Source organism: Sapajus apella, unplaced genomic scaffold (genome assembly GCF_009761245.1).
Source record: "Sapajus apella isolate SASKATOON/1434 unplaced genomic scaffold, GSC_monkey_1.0 scaffold55, whole genome shotgun sequence".
Classification (NCBI taxonomy): domain Eukaryota; kingdom Metazoa; phylum Chordata; class Mammalia; order Primates; family Cebidae; genus Sapajus; species Sapajus apella.
In genome coordinates, this window is record NW_022436995.1 from 3,286,094 (window position 1) to 3,309,077 (window position 22,984).

Below are 22,984 nucleotides of genomic sequence, written 5' to 3' on the forward strand. Positions count from 1 at the left end.
CCTCCCAAGACTAAACCAGGAAGATGTTGAATTCCTGAATAGACCAATAACAAAGATAAGGCAGCAATTAATAGCCTACCAACCAAAAAAAGTCCAGGACTAGATGGGTTCACAGCCAAATTCTACCAAAGGTACCACGAGGAGCTGGTACCATTCCTTCTGAAACTATTCCAAACAATACAAAAGAAGGAATCCTCCCTAACGTATTTTATGAGACCAACATCATCCTGATACCAAAACCTGACAGAAAGTCAATGAAAAAAGAAGCTTTCAGGCCAATATACATGATGAACATTGATGCAAAAATCTTCAATAAAATACGAGCAAACTGAATCCAACAGCACATCAAAGAGCTTATCCATAGCCATCAACTCGGCTTCATCTCACAGATGCAAGGCTAGTTCAACATCCACAAATCTGTAAATGTAATCCATCACATAAACAGAACCAAAGACAAAAGTGGAGAAGGCCTTTGACAAAATTCAACAGCTGTTTATGCTAAATTCTCTCAAACTAGGCATCAATGGATCGTATCTCAAAATAATAAGAGCTATTTATGACAAACCCAAAGCCAATATCATACTGAATGTAAAAACTGGAAGCATTCCCTTTGAAAACTGGCACAAGACAAGAATGCTCTCTCACACCACTCCTATTCAACATAGTATTGGAAGTTCTGGCTAGGACCATCAGGCAAGAGAAAGAAATAAAGGGTATTCGAATAGGAAGAGAGGACGTCAAATTGTCCCCGTTTGCAGATGACATGACTGTATATTTAGAAAACCCCGTTGTCTCAGCCCAAAATCTTCTTAAGCTGATAAGAAACTTCAGCAGCCTCAGGATACAAAATCAATGTGCAAATATTGCAAGCATTCTTGTACACCAGTAATAGACAAACAGAGAGCCAAATCATGAGTGAACTCCCATTTACAATTGCTACAAAGAAAATAAAATACCTAGGATTACAACTAACAGGGGATGTGAAGGACCTCTTCCAGGAGAACTACTAACCACTGCTGAAGGAAGTAAGAAAGGACACAAACAGATGGAAAAACATTCCATTCTCATGGTTAGGAAGCACCTCTCTTTAAATTGATGTAAAAACCGGATAGTCAATCAACAAAGATATTATAGAACTCAACTAATAGTATCAAATCAACATTTATAGACCATTATCCGCAAAACAGAAGAATGCTTACTCTTCTCAAATGCCCATGGAACATAAAATAGACCATATGCTTCTTAAAACCAAACATTGAACATATTTTTAAAAAACTGAAATTGTACAGCGTGAGTTCTCTAACCACAATAGAATTAAAAGAGAAATATGTGACAGAAAGATTATGGGAAAATCTCCAAACACTTGGAAACTGAACAACACTCTTCTAAATAATCTATGGGTCAAAGAAGAAGTACCAAGGGAAATTAAAAAACAAACACACTGAACTGAATGAAAGTAGAATGTATCAAAATTTGTATGACAGCTAAAGAAGTGCTGAGAGGGAAATTTGCACTACTAAGTGCATACAGCAGAAAAGATGAAAAGTCTCCAGTAAATTATCTAATTCTCACTTCAAGAAGCTAAAGAACAGCAAAATAAAACTGACACAGTGAGTTGTAAAGTAAAAATAAAAGTAATTCAGTGTTATGGACTGAACACATGTGTTCTTCCAACATTTCTTTTGTTGTAACCCTGCTTCCCCACCCCAACCCATTTGTGATAGATCAGAACATGGGGCTTTTCGGAGGGAATTAGGACTTGACAAAATTATCAGAGTGGAGAACTCACAAGTGAGATTAGCACCCATGAAAGAGTAACAGAGAGAGCTTGCTTTCCCTCTGTGCTTTCTTGCATGAGAAGATATGAAACGTTTGCAGTATGCAGCCCAGAAGTGTGTCCTAACCAGAACTCAGCCATGCCAACACACTGATCTTAGACTTCCAGGATCTAGAACTGTGAGACATAACTTTTTGCTGTTTATAAATACCCAGTGTATGGTATTTTTGTTATATGGACATGTGCTAAGATATTCAGAATCTAAATTCTGATCCAAATGAAATTAAGACACAGCCAATAACAAAAATATCATTGGAAAACCCATGTGTTTGAAACTTAATAAAATTCTAAGTAATCCTTGGGTCAAAGAAAATAAATTACAGTGAAAATAACAAAGTATTTCAAACTAAATAATAAACTTACTACATATCAAAAGTTTTGGGATACAGTTAATAGTCTATCTAAAGGAACATTTATAGTCTTAAAAAACTACATTAGGAAAAATAGAAAAGAATGAAATCAATAATCAAATCAGTGCTTTAAGAATTAATAATTACCACTTGAAATCTAATGATACAGAGGGAAGGAAATAAGGACTGAAATCATAATAGAAAACACATGTACCACAAGAGGAAATCAAGAAAACCTAGAATTCAAATGTTGGTTCTTTAAAATAACCAAGGAATCTGAATGACCTCTAGCAATATTAATAGAGAAAAACTGAATGATATTGACACAGATGATCAATATCACAGTCTGGTCTCACTACAGATTACAAAAGTGGTTTGTTGGAACCACGTCATTCTTGCTCATGACAGCAGATTACATGCACGTCTTTCCAATGACAAAACTTGGATGTTGACCATCATCTAATTACACACACCATGAAAATTGGTAAATACACTAAATCACGTCTTCCCCCTGCCCCCCAGAAAGCTGGTTTACCAGAACATCCTGGACCTCCTTTCCCCCAAAATTAAAAAGATAATTACAGGAATTATAACAACTTTATATTAATAAACTTGACAACTTAATTGGCATATTCAGATTCCTAGAAAAACAAAACTTAAGATGTAAAAAAATGTTTATTTCTAAACATTTGACTAGTCTTATATTTATTATAAAAAGGAAATCTAAAATTGCCAATCTTTGTACAAAGCAATCTGTAAGCCAGATGGCTTCTCCTGAAAGTTATTTAAAACAGTTAAAAGAGAAAATAACACTGATTTTACATAAACTTTAAGATAGCAGAAAAAAATATATCCTGATGTTTTTAAATTAATTACCCATTTAATACTAAAATATAGTTTGTATACACTGAAATGTTCAATGTACTTAAATGCATAATCAGTTTTAACCATTGCGATTATAAACTTTCAATGAGTAAGTTTTTTTTAAGCAGTCACTAATTCATAGTTAATCTTAACATATTATTTTGGCTAAGATGTATTTGAATTACTGGGCTGATGATTTTCATTTTCATACAGTTTTCAGATAAGTATATTTGTTGAGTCAACAAAGTAAAAAGAAGTTTCTTTGATAACTAAAATAAGAAATTATCCTATGGAATCCAGAAGAGAAACAATTTAAGAATTACATTTGATTAAATCTATTTAGAAATAATTGGAAGCATTCAGAATGAGCACTGACATTGGAAGAGTTTGGACAGAATTCAAAGAGAAACAGAAAAATACAGCAAACAGAAAATTTGTCAGGTTGCTAATTCAATTAAAAATTTTATGTAAAATGTCATGCAATTCAAAATTGCAAAAATAACTTCTAAGCATTATTTTTAAACCATAGAACAAAATGTATACTTTTTTTTGAAAAGATTCTATTATTAAAGACAGAAGTTAAACATAGATGCTTTTTATTTTAAAGCATTAGCAACAGCTTCTAATACTTCATAAATAGGAAAATGAAGTTGAAAAAAACTAGTTAATATCAGCATTTGGGGCAGCAAATGAAAGAGACACTTTATTTCTGAATACATAGACTCATTTTTCAAAGCCCAGCAAATTGGCACCTTCCTCTGAGGAATTTTCTCTATCTTCCTAATCAGAATTAATTGTTTCTTCATCTGAGATTTGAACAACACATTGTCTGTGATTCTACTGTGAATTTATTTTTTGTATGCCATATGGAGAGAGTTGCCCTGATTGTTTGCCACATAAGTGTTATGAATTCTGTGGCCTCAGGGACATCACCCTTGTAGCAACTGATACAAATCAAGCATAGAGTAGAAAATTTAAAAATACCTATTATAGCATCACTCACATACATGAGTTTCTGGTTTAATATCCTGAGGTAAATAACCAATACATAATTTTTTAGAATACAACTTCATTAGGAAATTAGTGCTCTTCAATAATTATATGTTAATACATATAAGTTTGTAAAGATATGTGTTCTCTTGTATTTGTAATGGGCATGGACCAAGGAGCATTTTGCTCTTACAGAATTATAGATGGTTGGCTGGGCATGGTGGCTCATGCCTGTAATCCTAGCAGTTTGCGAAGCTGAGGTGGGTGGATCACTTGAGGTCAGGAGTTTGAGGCCAGCCTGGCTAACATGGTGAAAACCTATCTCTACAAAAATACAAAAAATTAGATGGGCATAGTGGCACATACCTGTAATCCCAGCTACTTGGGAGGCTGAGGCATGAGAATCACTTGGACCCGGGAGGCGGAGGTTGCAGTGAGCCAAGATCATGCCACTGCACTCCAGCCTAGGGTACAGAGTGAGGCTCTGTCTCACAAAAAAAAAAAAAATTATAGCTGGTTACAGCACATCTGTCTCAAAGTTTATGTACTGCAGTTTTTTAGTATTAGAGAGAAGTAAGCAGAGGCCTATTTACATATCCATGGTGTGAGAACTAATTTAAGGCAAAACCAGAACCAGACCACAGATATCTTACCCTATAGACTATTTAGCTCAAATTAAATGTGGTAAGCCTGTGAATCTGGGAATTAGGTACCTGCTATAACAAATGTAAAAATGTTTAATTATGCATTTTCATATTAGAATCCATTATCTTGGCACTGTTTTACAACTGTAGGATATGCAAAAAAATAAATAAATAAAGACTGTGGACTGTCTCAAACTAAAGAATTTAGAAATTTTAATATTTTAATAAAATCCCTTTTTTCTGGACACTAACCAGTATTGACTTTCAGAGCACTACTATAATTTTCAAAATAAAATAGAAACATTTCCTTTGGCTAGAGTAAATATGACATGGGAGATTCCATTTACTAAGTAGGAAAATTTGAAAGTTTTAATAAAAGAACCATATATAACTAAGCTTCCTGAATATCACTGCATAAAATTAAAAGATTTTTCAGTATCTTAAATTTTTCATTTGAAACTATTGATAATTCTTCACAAATTATTTTAATGAACAAAGATAAATTAGATGTGTATACAAAAGGGAACTGAACTCCAGAAATTCAGATGAGAACTACTGAATTTGATAATTTTTAGATTTTATATGGCCTTGATTAATTTTTAAGAGATAATAATGAAACCATTTTTTGAGTAACAAAATAATATAATAAAATTCCCTCTGGTGTTTTGGGGAGGTGTAATTACTACAGAATATTAAATTGGGAAAAGAGAAATAGAGCACTTAATCTGCATGAATAATTGGGACACCTGCACACAGCAGACAGTTCTGCTTTTGGGGAATGTGAAGCCACTGGTTTTCTACAATTTTAGCCATCATTATTATAATTTTAATAATGAAAGATTATGTAACAAAACTACTGATGACTAAAAATTAAATGTGATAAATCTAAATTCTTGGGAAGAACTACACTGGCCCGGTAACTGAAAATTCACCACTAATTTATATTCAGAAATGCATCATGGGCTAAATTTGATCAATTCATTCTGGAAAATTGCCAATTAACTCTGGTCAGTCTAATAGCTTCAGATATACAGTTTTCAACAAAAACAGTGAACGCACATTTATAAGCATACACTGTTTTTTCTTGCTTATACTGAATGTTTTAGTTTTACAGATGTTTTGTATCTTTGTCTTTAGCGATACCATTGCTCTTCCAGTAACTAAGAATTCTTTAAAAGTTTTATACACTCATTTTTTAGAAAGCCAGTGAAAGTCAGTCTTATCAAGTTCTTCATAAAATAATGATATTTAGAAAATAATAAACTGTAAACACTGTATTAGTTAGAACTTGACATTAAGATATGTCCACCATTATTGGAGGAAAAATGCTGATTAAGAAAACAGAATTTCCTCCAATTAAAAGATATTGTGTATTAGGAAAAGAAAACAATGTTACTAAGAAAAAAGTCTGAAGACTCAGTATTGTTGAGATTCTTTTTCATGAGTACAAAAAGAAGGGATTCACAATATAAAAAGAATCCCTAGTAAGTCTTTAGCAATGCAGGAATAGAGGAAATAGTCAAGGACCATTGTTAATTCAAATATTTGGGAGAAAATTAAATATTTGTAAAAATTTGGCTAAAATTTGAAAGGCTCCTTGCCTAAGAAAATGGCCCTGAAAACTTACTGTGTGGTCTTTGAATCCCAACTCTATTATTCAAATAAGGCTTGCTTTTGGTAAATCAATGCTCTCTCTTCTGTTTTACTTTTAAAAAATGGGAATAGTAATGTTTTTTACCTCAAAACTACTGAGATTATTAAAAAGTTAATGCATATAGTGTTCCCAGTAGCCTGGTACACAGTAAGAGTTCAGTCAATGTTAGTTATTACTATTCTCTAAACATGCTGGTACACTCAAAAACTTTTAACCATAAAACTTAGGAATTGTAAGTTGTTTTGTAATAAGCATAAAGATCACTTAAAAATATTAGCAGTGCTAATATTTGACATGTTTCAGTCAAATAAGTTCAGAAAAAAATTAATACTAAAATTCATATTTAAAAAATACAGTCCTTTCACGTTGATAAACTAGAATTAGTTAAATCATCACATTTTTGGAACAGAGTTATGATGTTCCTGGAGCATATTTCTGCAGTTTGGAAAGTTTAAATTCATGCTTCACTGAATACATATTGACTTCTTCCACAAAGGTTAACTGTATTTCAATATTGACATACTTCTTTACTTCTTTATATTAGAACACTTAGATCATAGCCAAGAAAAAATATGCTGAAATAATGCTAAAATTAATAAAGAGCACATTTCATTGATTCTAAAATCATTTCCAGTGTCATTTTGCAGAGGCCATGGGTTCAAAAAAGGAAAAAGTAAAGGCCTAAATGAGTATCAAAGCATCATGGGAGCATGATGTGAAGAATATAGTTTAATGAAGTATACTGCACACTACAGTGGCTTTAAAACGTGTCTGTAAATTATGTGACACTTCTTCCATCACAGGGTAGAGAAATTTGACCCTTCCTGGGACTGGGCCAGGCTTTGTCACTGCATTGAAGAATGGGCTACAATGATGATAGTGCATTTCTTCAGGAGCCACATTAGAAAAGCCCAGACATGCAGTTCTTGGAACACGTGGTCTGGCAGCCTTGAGAAGCCTCACTATCTTGAAGCTGCCATGTGAAGAAATCGTAAGACAAGAATGAAAGAGAGACAAAGAGAAGTGACAGACTGACCGGAGGATCCCAGCTGTAAGAGCTTCTTAGTCCAGAGACTAGATATCTGAATAAAAAAGCATTGAAGATTATTACAGAATTAGCCACCCTCTAGCTGCAATTATATGGGACATCCTGAATTTTTTAGCTGAGCCTCTCAGCTCCCAGATTTGTGAGGAAAACAAATGATTGTTATTATTATAAGCTATTCTTTTGGGGTGGTTCATTACATAGCAATGAATTATCAGAGTAATGTGGCCTTTCAAACAAGTTGGCCACATCACACACATTAATGATTGAATATGAACATGGAATTTTCTAATTTTGCTTAACATCTTTTAATAAATACTTATGCTATCAAAGAGCCATATCCAGAAAATAAATCTAATATGAACTGGTGAACTTAAAAAAGAGACTCTCACACTAAATATGTTTAGTGAGCATCTACTATATGCCGGATAATATTCTAGGCTCCAAGACTACATCACTAAATAAGAAAACAAACAGACAAATTGTTTACCCCTATAGTCCTATTAAAAACATAGACAATAAGCTAGGAACTATGGATAAAATAATTCCAGGAAGTCATGTGATAAGAAGCAATAAATCATGGTATGGAAATTAGAGGTAAGCTATTTAAGATAGGTTAGTCAGAGAAGGTGTTTACCAGAAAGTAGTATTTGAAAATTAACATTCAAGGCAGAAAGACCAATGTGTCTAACGTAGAGTGAGTAAAAATGGGAGGCATATGAAATGATAAGGAATTTAAATCCATTTTGGGTGAGATGAAAAGCCAAGAGAGTAATTTGATCAGGAAAATGCATTTTTTTAAATTATTTCTGAGTGCATAGTAAGAATTTTCCAGCCTTCAAGTCATTGGGTATGGGTATGTGTCTGAGTTCTAGTCAATAGACTGTGACTGATCGACAGATAATGTGTATCTGCCCATAAAAATCTCATGTGTGCCCTTTCAAGCTCCATCCCATTTCCCAATGACAGTGATGGAGGCAACACTCATAGTAATCTTAGCAGCCACAGACTGAAGATGGCAGAAACATGATCAGCCTTGATGCCTGAATGACCACATGGAGCAACACAAATATGCGCATGCACGCACGCGTGCGCGCGCGCGCGCACACACACACACACACACACACACACACACACACACACACAGTACACCCAGCAGCATTAACAACTAGTAAATACTCCATACTCTTTCATCAACAAAATCTGAAGTTTTTTTTCTTTTCAGTAATTATGTGTACAGGTTTATTTATTAACTTAGCCCAGGCTCCTTTATCTAATTTAGCAGATGAATTTCTAAAAGCAGGGCTGCAGTAGAAAGAGTAACAATAAAAAGACCATTTTAATCAATTAGGAGTGATATATCGATGATTTGGACAAGCGTGGTAGCAGTGAACATGGAAAGATGGATCAGATTATAAGTGTATTTTGAAGACAGAAGCAGAAGAACTTGCTGATATGTCACCTTCAAGAATGCCAGCTAGAAAATTTGGAAATTCCTGTAATCCTTCTACATTTTTGTAAAACTAGATGATAGAATAGACTTTTCCTGTCTCACTTTTGTCTGAAAATAGAACACAGAAAATTCCACAGTAAGTGGAAAACAGGCCTCCTTTTTATGCATATTTTTGGAGAAGGTGAAAGAAATTTCATTCCATGATTCTAGACTTTGTAGACAATTAATGGTAAAAGAAGAGTGAGAAACCAAATTTAATTAAAAGGATACCTTTAAAACTGTGGGAAAACTGTGAGATGCAACTTCTTCCAAACCCAAGGTGGAGAAAGAGAACCTGTCTGTTCCATCTCAGTCTTACTGAGGAGCTTTCCATGGGACCTGTCAGCTTTGAAATATTTTCCCCGCAATGTTGCCTGACTCATATCTGAAGAAACTAAAACCTGTGTGGCAAGAGAACAGAGGGAATACACCGAAACTTAAGAGCTCTCATAGCTTACTGGTAAGCACTTCCACCAGACAGATGTGAGTCTCACGGGGCACATGACAATGTCTTGGGCTCTGTTTAGTTGGCTGCTTAGAAGAAAAAGAGAGAAGCCATCAGCAGAAAGGGTGTGGGGTACAGCACAAGATGCTCAGGAAATGTGGCAAATTCATGAACTCAGGGACACACCCACCACTGGACACCTCTCTTTGATCTGTGTAGATGTATATATTTTCTAGGTGCATAAACTTTCTAAGGGTCCATTAACATGCCACCAAGGAATTGGAAAAGCTTTATATAGAGAAGATCTTCATAGCTCACTCTGAGCCAGGGTGCTCAGAACCCAGCTATCAGGCTGGGATTGGGTTAAGTGGAAGGGTAGGTGGAGAACGCACAGACAAAAAAGCCATTCATCTCCCTTCCTTCCTTCAGGTCTCCAGCCCAGAGTGAACCCAAGTTGGGGAGGGGAGAAAATTTTGCATTAAATCAGGTTTAGAGTTATTACTATTTTGGACCATGCATCCAAAACACTGAATAAATGTGTGTTTGTGGTTTGAATATACTAAAGAACATTCAAGGAGGCCACAGTACACTAAAATACAGTAATGTCTTGATCATATTTTGAACAATACGTGTTGAACACAGTGGTTTAATTCATGACAGAAGAGAAATGTAGGCATTTCTTAATAGAGTGAATTATGAAAACAGAGACCTTTAAATGGAAGTGACATATCAAACAGGAGTTTGAAAAGTATTGAACTCAGGGCCTAAAACACGTGGCTAGGAAATCAACATAACATTCCTTTCAGGTGTATTAGGCAACTGCTTCTTTCCTAAGAAGAAATGTAGCTCAGTCATTGCAAGTTCTTAAGCATAAGAAAAGGCTTCGATGCTACATTTATACTGTTCTCCCAAAGTAGTAAAACATGTGAGATTTCTATTCAATTTTGTACTTCTTATCTACATAGGGTGTTATCTCCATTATTTACTCTACACTGTTTTCCATTTTTTAAACAGTAAATAATTCAGAAATGTTTCTTGAATTTTATTTCTATCAGCACCCTACACTCTTATTCTGTGCATGGATATTCTTAAATGAGGACGACAATTCCATACACAAAATATCATTGTGCTTACTCAGAAACCTGGTCCATGGATCCTGAATCCTGATTTAATTACAGAAAAGAATGAGAAAAGATAAACCTAAATTTCTATTTCTACTGTATCCATGACACAGTTAATTTAAGACTCACAGAGGTCTACACATTCAGAAGGCTTGAAAATAATTTCTTTGATGTAATACAAAGAAAACCGTTCTCCTTAACTGAATTTCTTGACTTCTGTGGACCAGAAATCAGATGCTTCGTATTATTGTAGTAGCTTTTCTCCTCCCAGTTTAATCTAGGACCCTTTTAAACCAAGATTGCTTCTATATTCAGTAAGACTACATACAAACTTGATTTTATGAATTATATGAATGCCACTGCTGAGAAGTCCCACTGGCAATATAATATGATTATGCAAATATACACTTCAGATAAATTAAAGCCATAAAAAGAAATCATAAGATTGAGAAAATAAATTTTTAAGGCTTTATTTCAGGTCTTTCATGTCAAAGTTGGAAACTTTCTTTTGTAAGGATACGGATGAAACCTGTTAAGCAGAGAGGAGCAAATCATTCTCTAAGCTTATATTTGCTGTAATGGTTAGTCCCTTACAAAGGGTGCATAAGCAACACAGATATCTTATACTGGACATTTTGCCAGTTGTACATGGATTCATATAGTGGCAAATGATCCCACTCTGAAAATTAAATTTAATGCATCATTTTTCTTTAACAAGTTATTGTTCTTGATAAAATAATGGAATAAAAGATTCTGCATTGTATCCATGGCACTTTAGGATAGAGGTTGCAATACTTTAATATTATACTTTAATCATTTTACTTTAATAATGTAACCATGTTTCACTACTTTAATCATTACAGCAAGATTTGGTAGATTATTTTATGCCTACTTAGAAAAGCAATCATTTTTAAAAGCAAACAAATAAAAAACAGAAATAAAACAAACATCGACGACAATACAATTTTTCTGTCTTTTTTTTTAAATTGGTAGAGAGAGAACAGAATCTGGTTGCTCATTTATGCAAGGCTTAACATGAGCCCCATTTCTCAATACTAGTACTTTTTAAAATAAAAGTTGGATACTTTCATTGTGAATTCTTTGTTTTCTATATATTTCCATATATAATTCCTTTGTATTTCTATATTCCATAAGGAACTGTAAACTCCTTTGACGGCAGGCATTTAGTCACTGATCTTTGCGGTTACACTCATGCATTCCTTACATTTGCTGAGTCCTTAGCATGTGGTAGGTGTGCAGTAGAAGATTGTTAAACTATTGAAATAAAGAGCACTTTTCACTAATTCTAAAATCCATCTTTATTTCTACATTTTAACAATTCTGAGATTAGAATACATCTTATATTCAATAGTCTATCATGGTTGCTATTAATAATCATGACCTGACATAAAATAAAATCTCAGACCGTATTTTTCTATAATTCAGAATTATTAATGTTCTTAATGACACAAGAACAGTATTGTATAGCAAACTATGATCATCAATGACCCTACAATAAAAACTAATTTAGAAGTTGAGTTCTCAGTGTGAAGTATTAGGAATAACTTAATTAGTTTGTTTTCCTTTTATTGTCTTTTTATGTAGGCTAATGATTGACATGTTTTAAAAGAAAATATAAGTATAAACAAACTTAGAAGAGCTTTTTTAATAATGTTCTATCTCATAAGATATTATGGTAGTTTAATCAGGAGTACGTTTTATTTTGTAATGATACATGTTATAATTACTAAATATTATGTGATCTATACTTTTGTGGCAGATAGTACAATATTCGTAGTGTTTTGATTTAAACTATACCTTGAAATATTTTGAATAAAGTGTACTTTTGTCAAATAGACTATTTCTAATAATTTGCATAACAGATCACTAAAACCACCACAATCTACATCCACAAAATCACAAATGCTTACCTCTATGGACTTGATTATGTTTTCCTTCCATCCTAAGTAATTTTCATTGATGTGTTCAAACTGTCATCTTCAGCATACAGATGTCTATTTTAACTTCAGAGGCATCAGTGTCCACCCTCCACATCCAACCCAGGACCATACCAGGTGAAGTGAGAAATGAATAAACATATGGTCTCCTTGTACAGCTGCCTAGGAACTTCCATCTTCCAAAATGGAGGGAAATCTGCCTGTGTAGTGCCTGCACACTAGCTGGTAATGGCCACACTAGAACAGCATTGCTACTTTGACTTAGTGACTAACATTTTGCTTCTGTTCCTCAAATAAGCATTGCATGTTCTATCTTTGACTTTTCTTTCTTTTCCCAATTTCAATCTGTCAAAACACTACTCAACCTATAAGGCCTAGTAAAAATGTTATTAGAGATTCCCTAATAACCTCAGCCAGAAATGGCTATATATTTCATAAGAGCTTTTTTTTTTTTTTTTTTTGAGATCAAGTCTTGCTTTGTCACCCAGGCTGGATGGAGGGCAGTGGGTTGATCTTGGCTCACTGCAACCTTTGTTTCTGGGTTTGATTCTCCTGACTCAGCCTCCTGAATAGCTGGGACTTTTTTAAAATTTCTATATATTTTGTTTATTCTTTTCAAACACCATATCATATGGCTATTGATACATACATTTTTTTCACTATATGACAGTAGAATCCTGAGTACAGGGTAATATTTGGTATATCTATATATAACCTCACAATATGGTTGTAATAGGGGCTCAATAAAAGTTTGTTAAATTGATAAATTTACTGAATTCCTAAATTAATATGCAATCAGTGTGTATTTCACACAGTGAGTGTTTTATGCTATATGCCACATTGTCTTTCAATCTTTTTTTAACTAAAAACATACTATAAAAAGCATTCAATGGTATCACTAAGAATATGTTCTGAACACTACTCAATGCAAATATAAAGCAACGTTATTAAGCTTTAAGCTGTTTAAGTTTCATTTATAGTTACACATATTATTTATACAGGATTTTCTCTGTATTTTACAGATATATGCAATATTTGAGGAGGTAATTTGATATCAACCATTATTTGCTCAAAAAGAGCCTGAATAAACTATGGTGTAACGTTTTCTCAGCAAACTTACCTCTCACAATGATGTTGGTGGACTTTTTTGCAGGGTTTCCCACATTATTATTGGCAATGCAGCTGTAAGTACCAGCATCATCTGAGGTGATGGCAGGTATGGTCAAAGTTCCTCCATTCAAAACAGTCTTTTCAGGCAGAGTCCCAAAGGACCTGACCCAGGTGAGAGAAGGTGCAGGCTCTCCTCCTGTTGTAACACATACTAATGTTATGGCCTCTCCAGGATTTACAACTATAGGATCATCCACCAAGAGTTTAATTGACGGTGATGCTAAAAGACATAAACAAAAGAACATGCACCTATTTAGATATGCTACAACTAGAAGTTAACAGCATGCATTATATTGGTTCATTCAAAAAATTAAAATATAGTCCTCATTTGCCAAAATCATACTGCATTGCTCAAATTTAAACAAGACTTAATGGTTTCATATTTTAATTAAATGGCATAAACATATAGAACGGTATTGAAATTATTACACATAGAAAGGGGAATTAAAATTCATGGTTCCCAGACTATTGTTCTGAAATTGGAAAAAGAGTGATAAAAGTTTTAAAACAAAATATCCCTTTCTTTTTAATGCTAACAATCATCTTCTGTTTTTGTCATTCCCAGTACAGATACTGCAGCTATTCAGTCCTTGTATTTTCACGATGAAGATGGTTAATTATTTATTTTTTGGATCATTCTGAGATGAAATAATAAATTTTTGCAATCTGAATCCAACCAAGTGACAGATAAAGGCATAGAACACCCAGTCTTTTATCATTCAGTGAGTCTGATTTTTGTTCTTGAAATAAATAATAAAATCTTCTAATTGTAATGCAGTTCCATACTTCATCTCTAAACTCTTCACTTATAAAGGTCTAGGCAGTGAACTCCTATAAACATGGCTTTAAAACTTAGAAACATTTGAGAGCTCAAACAGCCACCAAACTATGCTTGTTATTACTGTTTGTGTTACAATAATCCCTTACTGAAAACAAGTCTTTTGTAATCTTTTAGGTTAAAAAATACAAAGATTTGTATTGGTACTAAAATTCATTCATTAGAAAAAGCTGTGTTGCAGCCTTTTCATCAAACAATCCAAACAGAAACTGTACAAAAACTATATTCACATGTAGCAGTTTTTTTGCTTATACTGCAGTGCTAGCCTAAATAATGCATCCCTAAATAAAAACAGGGGAAATACATTATAATGACATTTCAAGTCACACATTCAGAAATATTTTGTCAAAGTAAGAGCTGTATTGTATGAAATCAATCTACATTAGAAATAAACTGTTCAATTGTACTGTATGACTCTTTTATATATTCAGCTTAGACTTGAGAAGCGTTTTACTCAGAAAAAAACTAGACTGCTTGTGTAGTTCAAAACTGCCTGCCTTGTTTGAAAAAAAAAAAAAGCCAGAAGAAGCAAGATAATAATTCCACATTATACTTCTATGGGAAAGACATGACGTGCCTGTATGACCTTTTTAAACATCAATGTTACATGTTGACTCTTCTAACATCACTTTAAATAACATGGGAATTTTTTTAATGTCATACTATTAGCCTATTTGAAGAGTTAATGTGAAGTGATAAAGATTTATGATTGAAAATCTGTTGGGAAATGCACTTCATGAAATTATAGGCAAAAGTTGCCATACTTTGGTGGAAAAAGTATTTCAAATAGTTATTTAATGTTGTTAAACTGATGGAAGACACTACTAATTAAATATTCTGAAAACAGATATTATACTTAATTATTAATATGTTATCATCAAGAGGTAAAGGATATCTTGATAGCCTGACTTAAGGTAAATGGCATAATCATATAAAAGTATATGAGTAAAATATAAGTATAGAGATCCCAACATTTATTTCATATTAACAAAGTTTAACTTTGTTCACATCACATTTTAGTAAAATTAAAAGGCTCAAGGGCTAAAGGCTATTAATAGCATATATTTGGACTATGGACACACAGAATGGTGACATTAAGTCAAGGAATATTTGCCCTGACATTGATTTGTATAAGACAAGTTGTTTTCTATTAGACATTATTTAAAGAAAAAAGCTTGAGATAATTTCAAAGTGCAAAAATAATGCCTACATAACAAGATCACTGTTTTAACTATAATACATTTTAGAATCACATTCACAACATTATTAAAAATGTTTTCTTCCAAACTGGACTTGAAAACACAGCGTTGCTCAAGTTACTTTTATTGATGGTGGTACTTATTTTATCTGATTGTACCTAAAATTAAAGATAACCCAGGTAGGCTACGAAACAGCTAACAATTTCAAGACTTTAAAAATATTCATATATATTTTAATACTAAAATTTGTTAGCTATAAATTTCAAAACAGAAAAAAGTTGAAATCCTTGTCATCTTGTTCTAGTCTCTTACTTTTTATTTCATAAGTATCAGTATTTTAAAACTACTAGGCTTTGCTTAAGAAACCGAGACATTAGGATTATTCAAGCTCCCATGTAAATCATGTCCTTGGTTAAAACCTAATATGGGAAAAACAAAAAAAAGTTTTTGTCTATTAACATATTTTAAGGAAAATATTTTATATTGGATGAATCATTTGCTAATTGGGGGGTATACAAAGAGTAATGTAAAACATTCTGGGTCATTCTCTGTTTATAGGTTTCCATAGCTACCCCTGCCAATTTTTCTTTCATATTACCTTCTATATAGACAGGCCACCACTATCGCTCTTCAGCCAGATGAAAAGTATCATAACTGCATTCTCTGAAGTATTATATAAAGTACAGTTAAGTGATAAGAGTACGAATTCCAGAGAAAGGTACCTGGGTTCAAGTCTTGACTGTGCCGTTTAATACCTGTGTGAACTTGAGCAAGTTCTTTCTCTTCCATTGAGGGCCTCAATTTCCCATTGTTGAAATACGGGAATATAATTGTAACTATCTTGTAGCATTCAGATAATTTAGCATGTGTAATCTAAAGCCCTTACAATGGTACTTAGTATGAAGAATGCACAAAATAAGTGTTTTCTTTTGTCATTTTGTTTTACCCTCCATACCCTGGTCCAATACTTGCAACTTAGTTAATAACTATTAGCAACACAAGGCAGCAAATGAGAAAATTAATAAATGAGTGACTACTATAAAATATGTGGTCACTACCAGATGCAATTATTCTGTTGGATACTGCAGAAATATCTTGACCATTGTGATTTTTGAAAGTCCTGTACCATGCATCATCAAGACAATCCTAAGCATAAAGAACAAAATTGGAGGCATCACACTACCTGATTTCAAACTATACTACAAGCCTACAGTAGTCAAAACAGCATGGTACTGGTACCAAAACAGAGATATAGACCAACAGAACAGAACAGAGGCCGTGGAGGCAACACCACACATCTACAACCATCTGATCTTTGACAAACCTGACAAAAACAAGCAATGGGGAAAGGATTCTCTGTTTAATAAATGGTGTTGGGAAAACTGGCTAGCCATGGGCAGAAAGCAGAAACTGGACCCTTTCTGACACCTTATACTAAAATTAACTCCAGATGGATTAAAGACTTAAACATAAGACCTAACACCATAAAAACCTTAGAAGAAATCGTAGGCAAAACCATTCAGGACATAGGCATAGGCAAGAACTTTATGACTAAAACACCAAAAGCATTGGCAACAAAAGCAAAAGTAGACAAATTAGATCTAACTAAAATGAATAAACCTTCTGTACAGCAAAAGAAACAATCATTAGAGTAAACTGACAACCAACAGAATGGGAAAACATTTTTCACAATTTGTCCATCAGACAAAGGGCTAATACTCAGAATCTACAAAGAACTTAAACAGATTTACAAGAAAAAAACAAACCCATTCAAAAGTGGGCAAAGGATATGAACAGACACTTTTCAAAAGAAGATATATACGAGGCCAACAAACATATGAAGAAACACTCATCATCAGTGCTCATTAGAGAAATGCAAATCAAAACCACATTGAGATACCATCACACACCAGTTAGAATGGCAATCATTAAAAAATCTGGAGACAACAGATGCTGGAGAGGATGTGGAGAAAAAGGAACACTTTTACGCTGTCGGTGGGAGTGTAAATTAGTTCAACCATTGTGGAAGACAGTGTCGAGATTCCTCAACGACCTAGAAATAGAAATTCCATTTGATCCAGCAATCCCATTACTGGGTATATACCCAAAGGATTGTAAATTGTTCTATTATAAAGACACATGCACATGTATGTTCACTGAGGCACTGTTTACAACAGCAAAGACCTGGGACCAATCCAAATGCCCATCAGTAATAGACAAGACAAGGAAAATGTGGCACATATATACGATGGAACTCTATGCACCATAAAACATGATGAATTCAAGTCCTTTGTAGGGACATGGATGAATCTGGAAACCATCATTCTCAGCAAACTGACCCAAGAACAGAAAATCAAACACTGCATGTTATCACTCAGAGGCGGGTGTTGAACAATGAGAACACATGGACACAGAGAGGGGAGCATCACACACTGGGGTCTGTTTTGGCAGGGGAGAGACAGCAGGGGATGGGAAGGTTGGGGAGGGATAAAATGGGAAGAAATGCCAAATATAGAGAAGAGGGATGGAGGCAGCAAACCACATTGCCATGTATGTACCTATGCAACAATCCTGCATGATCTGCACATGTACCCCAGATCCTAAAGTATAATAAAATTAAATAAATGAAAAAATTAAAAAGTCCTATACCATATGTATATAACATTTTAAATATATCTATACATTTTAAATAATTATTTTGTTTTATAATATTTTTATTTTGAAATTGAAACTATTGTATTTTAAGATTCAACATCTCCCCAGGACCTTTAAAAGCTCATGAGCAGAAGGTACTATACCTATGTTAACACTTGTTGTGTAGGTAAATGCTATTTTTCACAATATTCTAAAACTGCATAACCACTCTGGGTCTACCCATTATAAGGTTCTTCTTCTGCACTTATATGGGTATAGAAGACATAAAGAAAGATAACATTCATTTCACTAAATCATGTACATAGCTGCATGTTTACTGTATGTCTACAGCATGTGTTAACTGAATATTCTCATTACCATGTAAGGATAAACATGGAAGGTCATAGAGGTCACATGACCTCTACCATGAAAAAGTGCACTGTTCTAAAAAAAAATACAAAATCTAAATGTCCATTGATTCATCACAGCCACATGGGAGATAAATTATTAGTTTATGTTCATTGCTAAGTAATAAAAAGTTAAACATGAAGGCTAAAATGGGATAAGAGAAACACTGGATGAGACAGTATACAATATTTATTAGAGATCTTTGTCAAACCAAAATGAAAAGGTGTAATACATAAAGTAAAAAACAAAAAAGGAAATCTTTCAGATTAAGCATAGCATTTATATTCTAAATCATAGATTATTTTAAACATTTTATAGTTATTGTCAAAACATGGCTCCAATTACATAAAAATAATTCCAACTACACCACCAGCTATAAGCATTCTCTGTGTATGCAGTGTAGAAAAATGACAATGGTGCCAGAGGATCGACCCGAATGGTGGTCTTTCAACATGTAATAATGGAAGGCACAGGTCACAACAGTCACTGTCACAGAGATTTTAGTCTCCTCATCAAGATCAGCATGCCAATGTTCTAGCATGCTTGACATGCTCTGCAGTGGAAATACTTGATAAACAGAGGAAAGAAAGAAAGAAAGAGAGAGACAGAGAGAAAGAGAGAGAGAAAGAAAGAAAAATGAAAGAATAAGAAAGAAAAATTCTTAAATCCAAAATCATAAATTCTTAATAGAACTTCAATAACTACAACAAATAAAGTATATTTTAGAAAATACATTTGAGAAACAGGAATTCATCCTATGTCCCCTTAAGCACCTCTTCTCCTGGCCAACGAAGTTTTCTTGGGCTGAGCAACAGATACTTGAGTGGGTCCAAGAGAGGAATAACTGGACTTTGATTCTCATACCAAATCCCAAACATTTGGATATACGAAATCATAGGAGATCAGTTTGTCCCTTCCAATTTGAGGTCACTGAGTATGACTGCCCGTACAGATGATGACAGAGTCATCTCATAGAAAAGACTCCATGTCCCAGGGAAACAGCTTCCAGCCCTGCAATGGTGGAATGGAGGCAGCAGAGAGACCAGCTAGCATTAAAAAGTGCCAAAACAATAGGAATGACAGCAGCCTCAAGAAATGTATGCCAGTCAAAGGATTTGGATCTCATGCTCCAGGTCTTGGTACAATAGCATCTCCCAGAATTTAAACTAGGTGGCAATTCCAAATTGATAACATTTTTCTGAGGTTATGGCAGAATAGGAAGTTGAAAGAAAAAATAATATTGAACCATGAAACAGTAGAGACAGACATATATTTTTCAAACCCAAGTCTGTATACTGGGGTTTATGCCCACTAAAAATTGTAGTAATTCAATTTCTCATGAGGTATTTGGGTGTGTGTTGCAAAGATTTAATTTGGGGTTAACTAAGAATACATTCTGTAGGAAGAAAATACTATTTTAACTGAAGTCATTTACTTCTTTGTTTTTGCCGCTACCTAAAATAATAGGTAAATATGAAGATAAGCACATTTTTTAAAATCTGAAAGCAGAATACAGTGTTCATCATCTTTACATTCTTACAGACTTTGATTCTCTGTAGATCTGGAGCATTTAATTATGAATAAGGAGCCCAGCTTTCCATCTAGACTCTGAGTAAATTGTTATGAAGCTGTTAACTACTATAAAAAACATGCCAGTTGCCTTGAATTAGAGATAATCTAACTTAAGCTGGAGACTTTTTTTTGGGGGGGGAAATAATCTGAGTATTAGAAAGTAATCTGATTCACAGAGAAGATTGTGAGGGAGCAGAAACACACACACATGCACACAACAGAATGAACTCCAATTTTAAAATGCTCAGGGAGGAAGTATCTGCTTAGTTTGAATCCCCTTAAAAGCAGGTCCTTGCACAGCAGTTCATTTTGGCTGGAATCACAGGAAACATACTGAAGAACCATAAAAGGGCAAAACAAGGAAGGAAGAAAAGCCAGTAAAGGGGCACTAATGAGCAGGTTATCACTGTGGGAAACCTGGCTCCCTGCTGCTAGAAACCCTCTGAGAGATCAAGCTGAGGATACCTCAAAGCTCTCTATCTAAAGAACAAGGAGCCTGGCTCAGGTGTGCATCCATCAACTGCGGTCCCTCATTAATTGGGAATTATTCTCTGGGCCCTAACTTTCCAATCTAATGCTCTGGCTGAACACATTCTTGTATTCAGTGCAAGTTCTCAGACCAAAGAATAAATATGCAATCTGTCCAAAGAAACTTCAGTAACCTTCAGCCAGGACAGGAGGAAAAACAAGACACCCACAGTGTCGGCTATGAGTTTGTTTCTATGTAAATCTGGTGATCAACGAGTGGCTACATGGAGACGATGTGTAAAGGGTAAAGAAAGAACAAGAAGGGGTAGGTGGTAAATGAAAGCACCGCTATCAATCAAGATATAGGTGCAAAATGAAATAATGAGAACACAGTATGAATTTAAGAGAGAGGAGGTAAAAATACACAATTCACTTTCTGCTTCTGTTCAATGACTCTACATTACTGAAACCATAAAACATATACAGATGATTAAATAATTAAATCAAGCTTTTATGTAGAGAAACACACTTAAATTGTGCTTACAGTTTCAAGGAATAAAAAAAATTTCTCTTGGAAGTACAAGTCATTTCACTGAGATGAAGATATCACTATATTTTCATCTATTTCATTGAAATTCATTTTCAACATGTATTTCATTGAAATATAAATAGCAGTGAATATTTCACAAAATAAAGATGAGATATTATAAGTTGATGTGAAAACTCAAAATAATCTACCCATTTATTTGGAGTTATTATTCAAATACTATCATTCACATATGGATGGATTCTCATGAAGCCCAAGATTGGTATCTTGCTGGGAAGTTCTATTTAAAATGATGCTCCAGGAAATGACAATATTTGAAATAGCATTCATAAATAGTTTTTAATGTAGGAATAAACTTTTGCTGCAAATATTGAAGCCAACATGCATTTCTCATTACTTTAATACTCACAGGACATACATTCATGGAAATGACTGAGAAGGCAGAGTACCTGTTTCTTCTTGGAAAATTGCATAAGTTTTTAGGAACAGACGTGATTCCTATGACCATGGGTCCTAAACTAGAGATTTCCTTGATGAGTTTTGTTTGCCTGGTACAGTATCTTTTGTTGTTATCAGCAGTGAATGAATGCCTTTAGGTATCCCTTGTTCTCCCTAGTACAATACGTTCCCTAACCATTCATTTATAAGTATTTCTATAGCATCTACTATATATCAGGTTCTGTGATAGTAAGATGTGATGTATCAGAGAAAAAAATAGTCAAAGAATCCCTGCAGTCAGAAGCTTACAACTTAACAAGAAGAGAAACAGCACCCTCAGCATGACTCTTATTGTCTTAACTGTCTTTGTATGTTCACCTGCCTGTTCTCTGAAGTCATGTGCATTTATCACGCTTGACTGGGATGTTTATGTCATCAGAGCACAGAGATCAAAGAAAACTGCCAAAAGGTCCATTCTTCAGTAAACTAAGACTTTACAAAGTACAATTAAGTGACACTTACACTGGAGTCTTGTCACTGAACAATATAAATAGAAAAGCTAGAGAAACAGAACTTGCGTTCTAAGGTAAACAAAAGTCAGTGAAGCAAAATAAGATGATCCCAGTGCATAAGCCATATCAAAAGTTGGGGTACTAACACCTAGCAGCTTGTAAGGTCTTTATAAACATTGATAAGGTATCATGAAAAAAAAATTTAGCACTACACCTATCTCCTTCCCTTGATCAGCAATTCCCTACTGTTCTTTCCAACAGGTGAGGTCCTGGCAAACTTGGTCTCATTCAAGTTTACAGGAAGCTGAGCATTCACTTGCTACAGAATCCCAGGGGGTCATCTCTCTTAGAAAGAAAAATCCAAGCTATGCATTTCCAATGGAGGTATTTGTTGTCCATTAAATTTTCTTGTTATTAATGGAAAACACCAGAATTTTAAGCACAGTAATAGATTATAAAGACACTTTCATCACGAGATCAGCAGAGCATGAACTTTCTATTTTGCCTGCCTGGAATTCTCTTTCAGTGCTTGTCCACTCATTAAACCAGTCATCAGGCAATTTATCATGCTTAAGTAACAGTAACAGTTCTTCACCAAAATTTCCAGCTTTTGTCCAGACCGAGCTGCTTCTTTGTGTGAGAATAGCTGTTTATAATACCCCCTCCTTAGAGCATTTGCCCCTACGCTTTCACTGTGAGATACTTAGGAACAGGACATCAGACTGGAAAGGGTAGTGCTTTTCATCTTTGTACTACCAGCACCCAGAAGAAGATCTGAGAAAGAATAGGTGCTCAATA

General features: G+C 34.2%; 1 protein-coding gene across 3 annotated transcripts in view; it reads right to left on the reverse strand.

Annotated features, from left to right (window-relative positions):
* MDGA2 (MAM domain containing glycosylphosphatidylinositol anchor 2) overlaps window positions 1–22,984 on the reverse strand; it is an 863,364-nt gene that overhangs the window by 259,058 nt on the left and 581,322 nt on the right. For all 3 annotated transcript variants that reach the window (XM_032244515.1, XM_032244514.1, XM_032244516.1), the window contains one exon: window positions 13,521–13,790. In XM_032244515.1, the coding sequence (XP_032100406.1) occupies window positions 13,521–13,790 (270 nt within the window). The remainder of the gene's footprint in view (window positions 1–13,520; window positions 13,791–22,984) is intronic.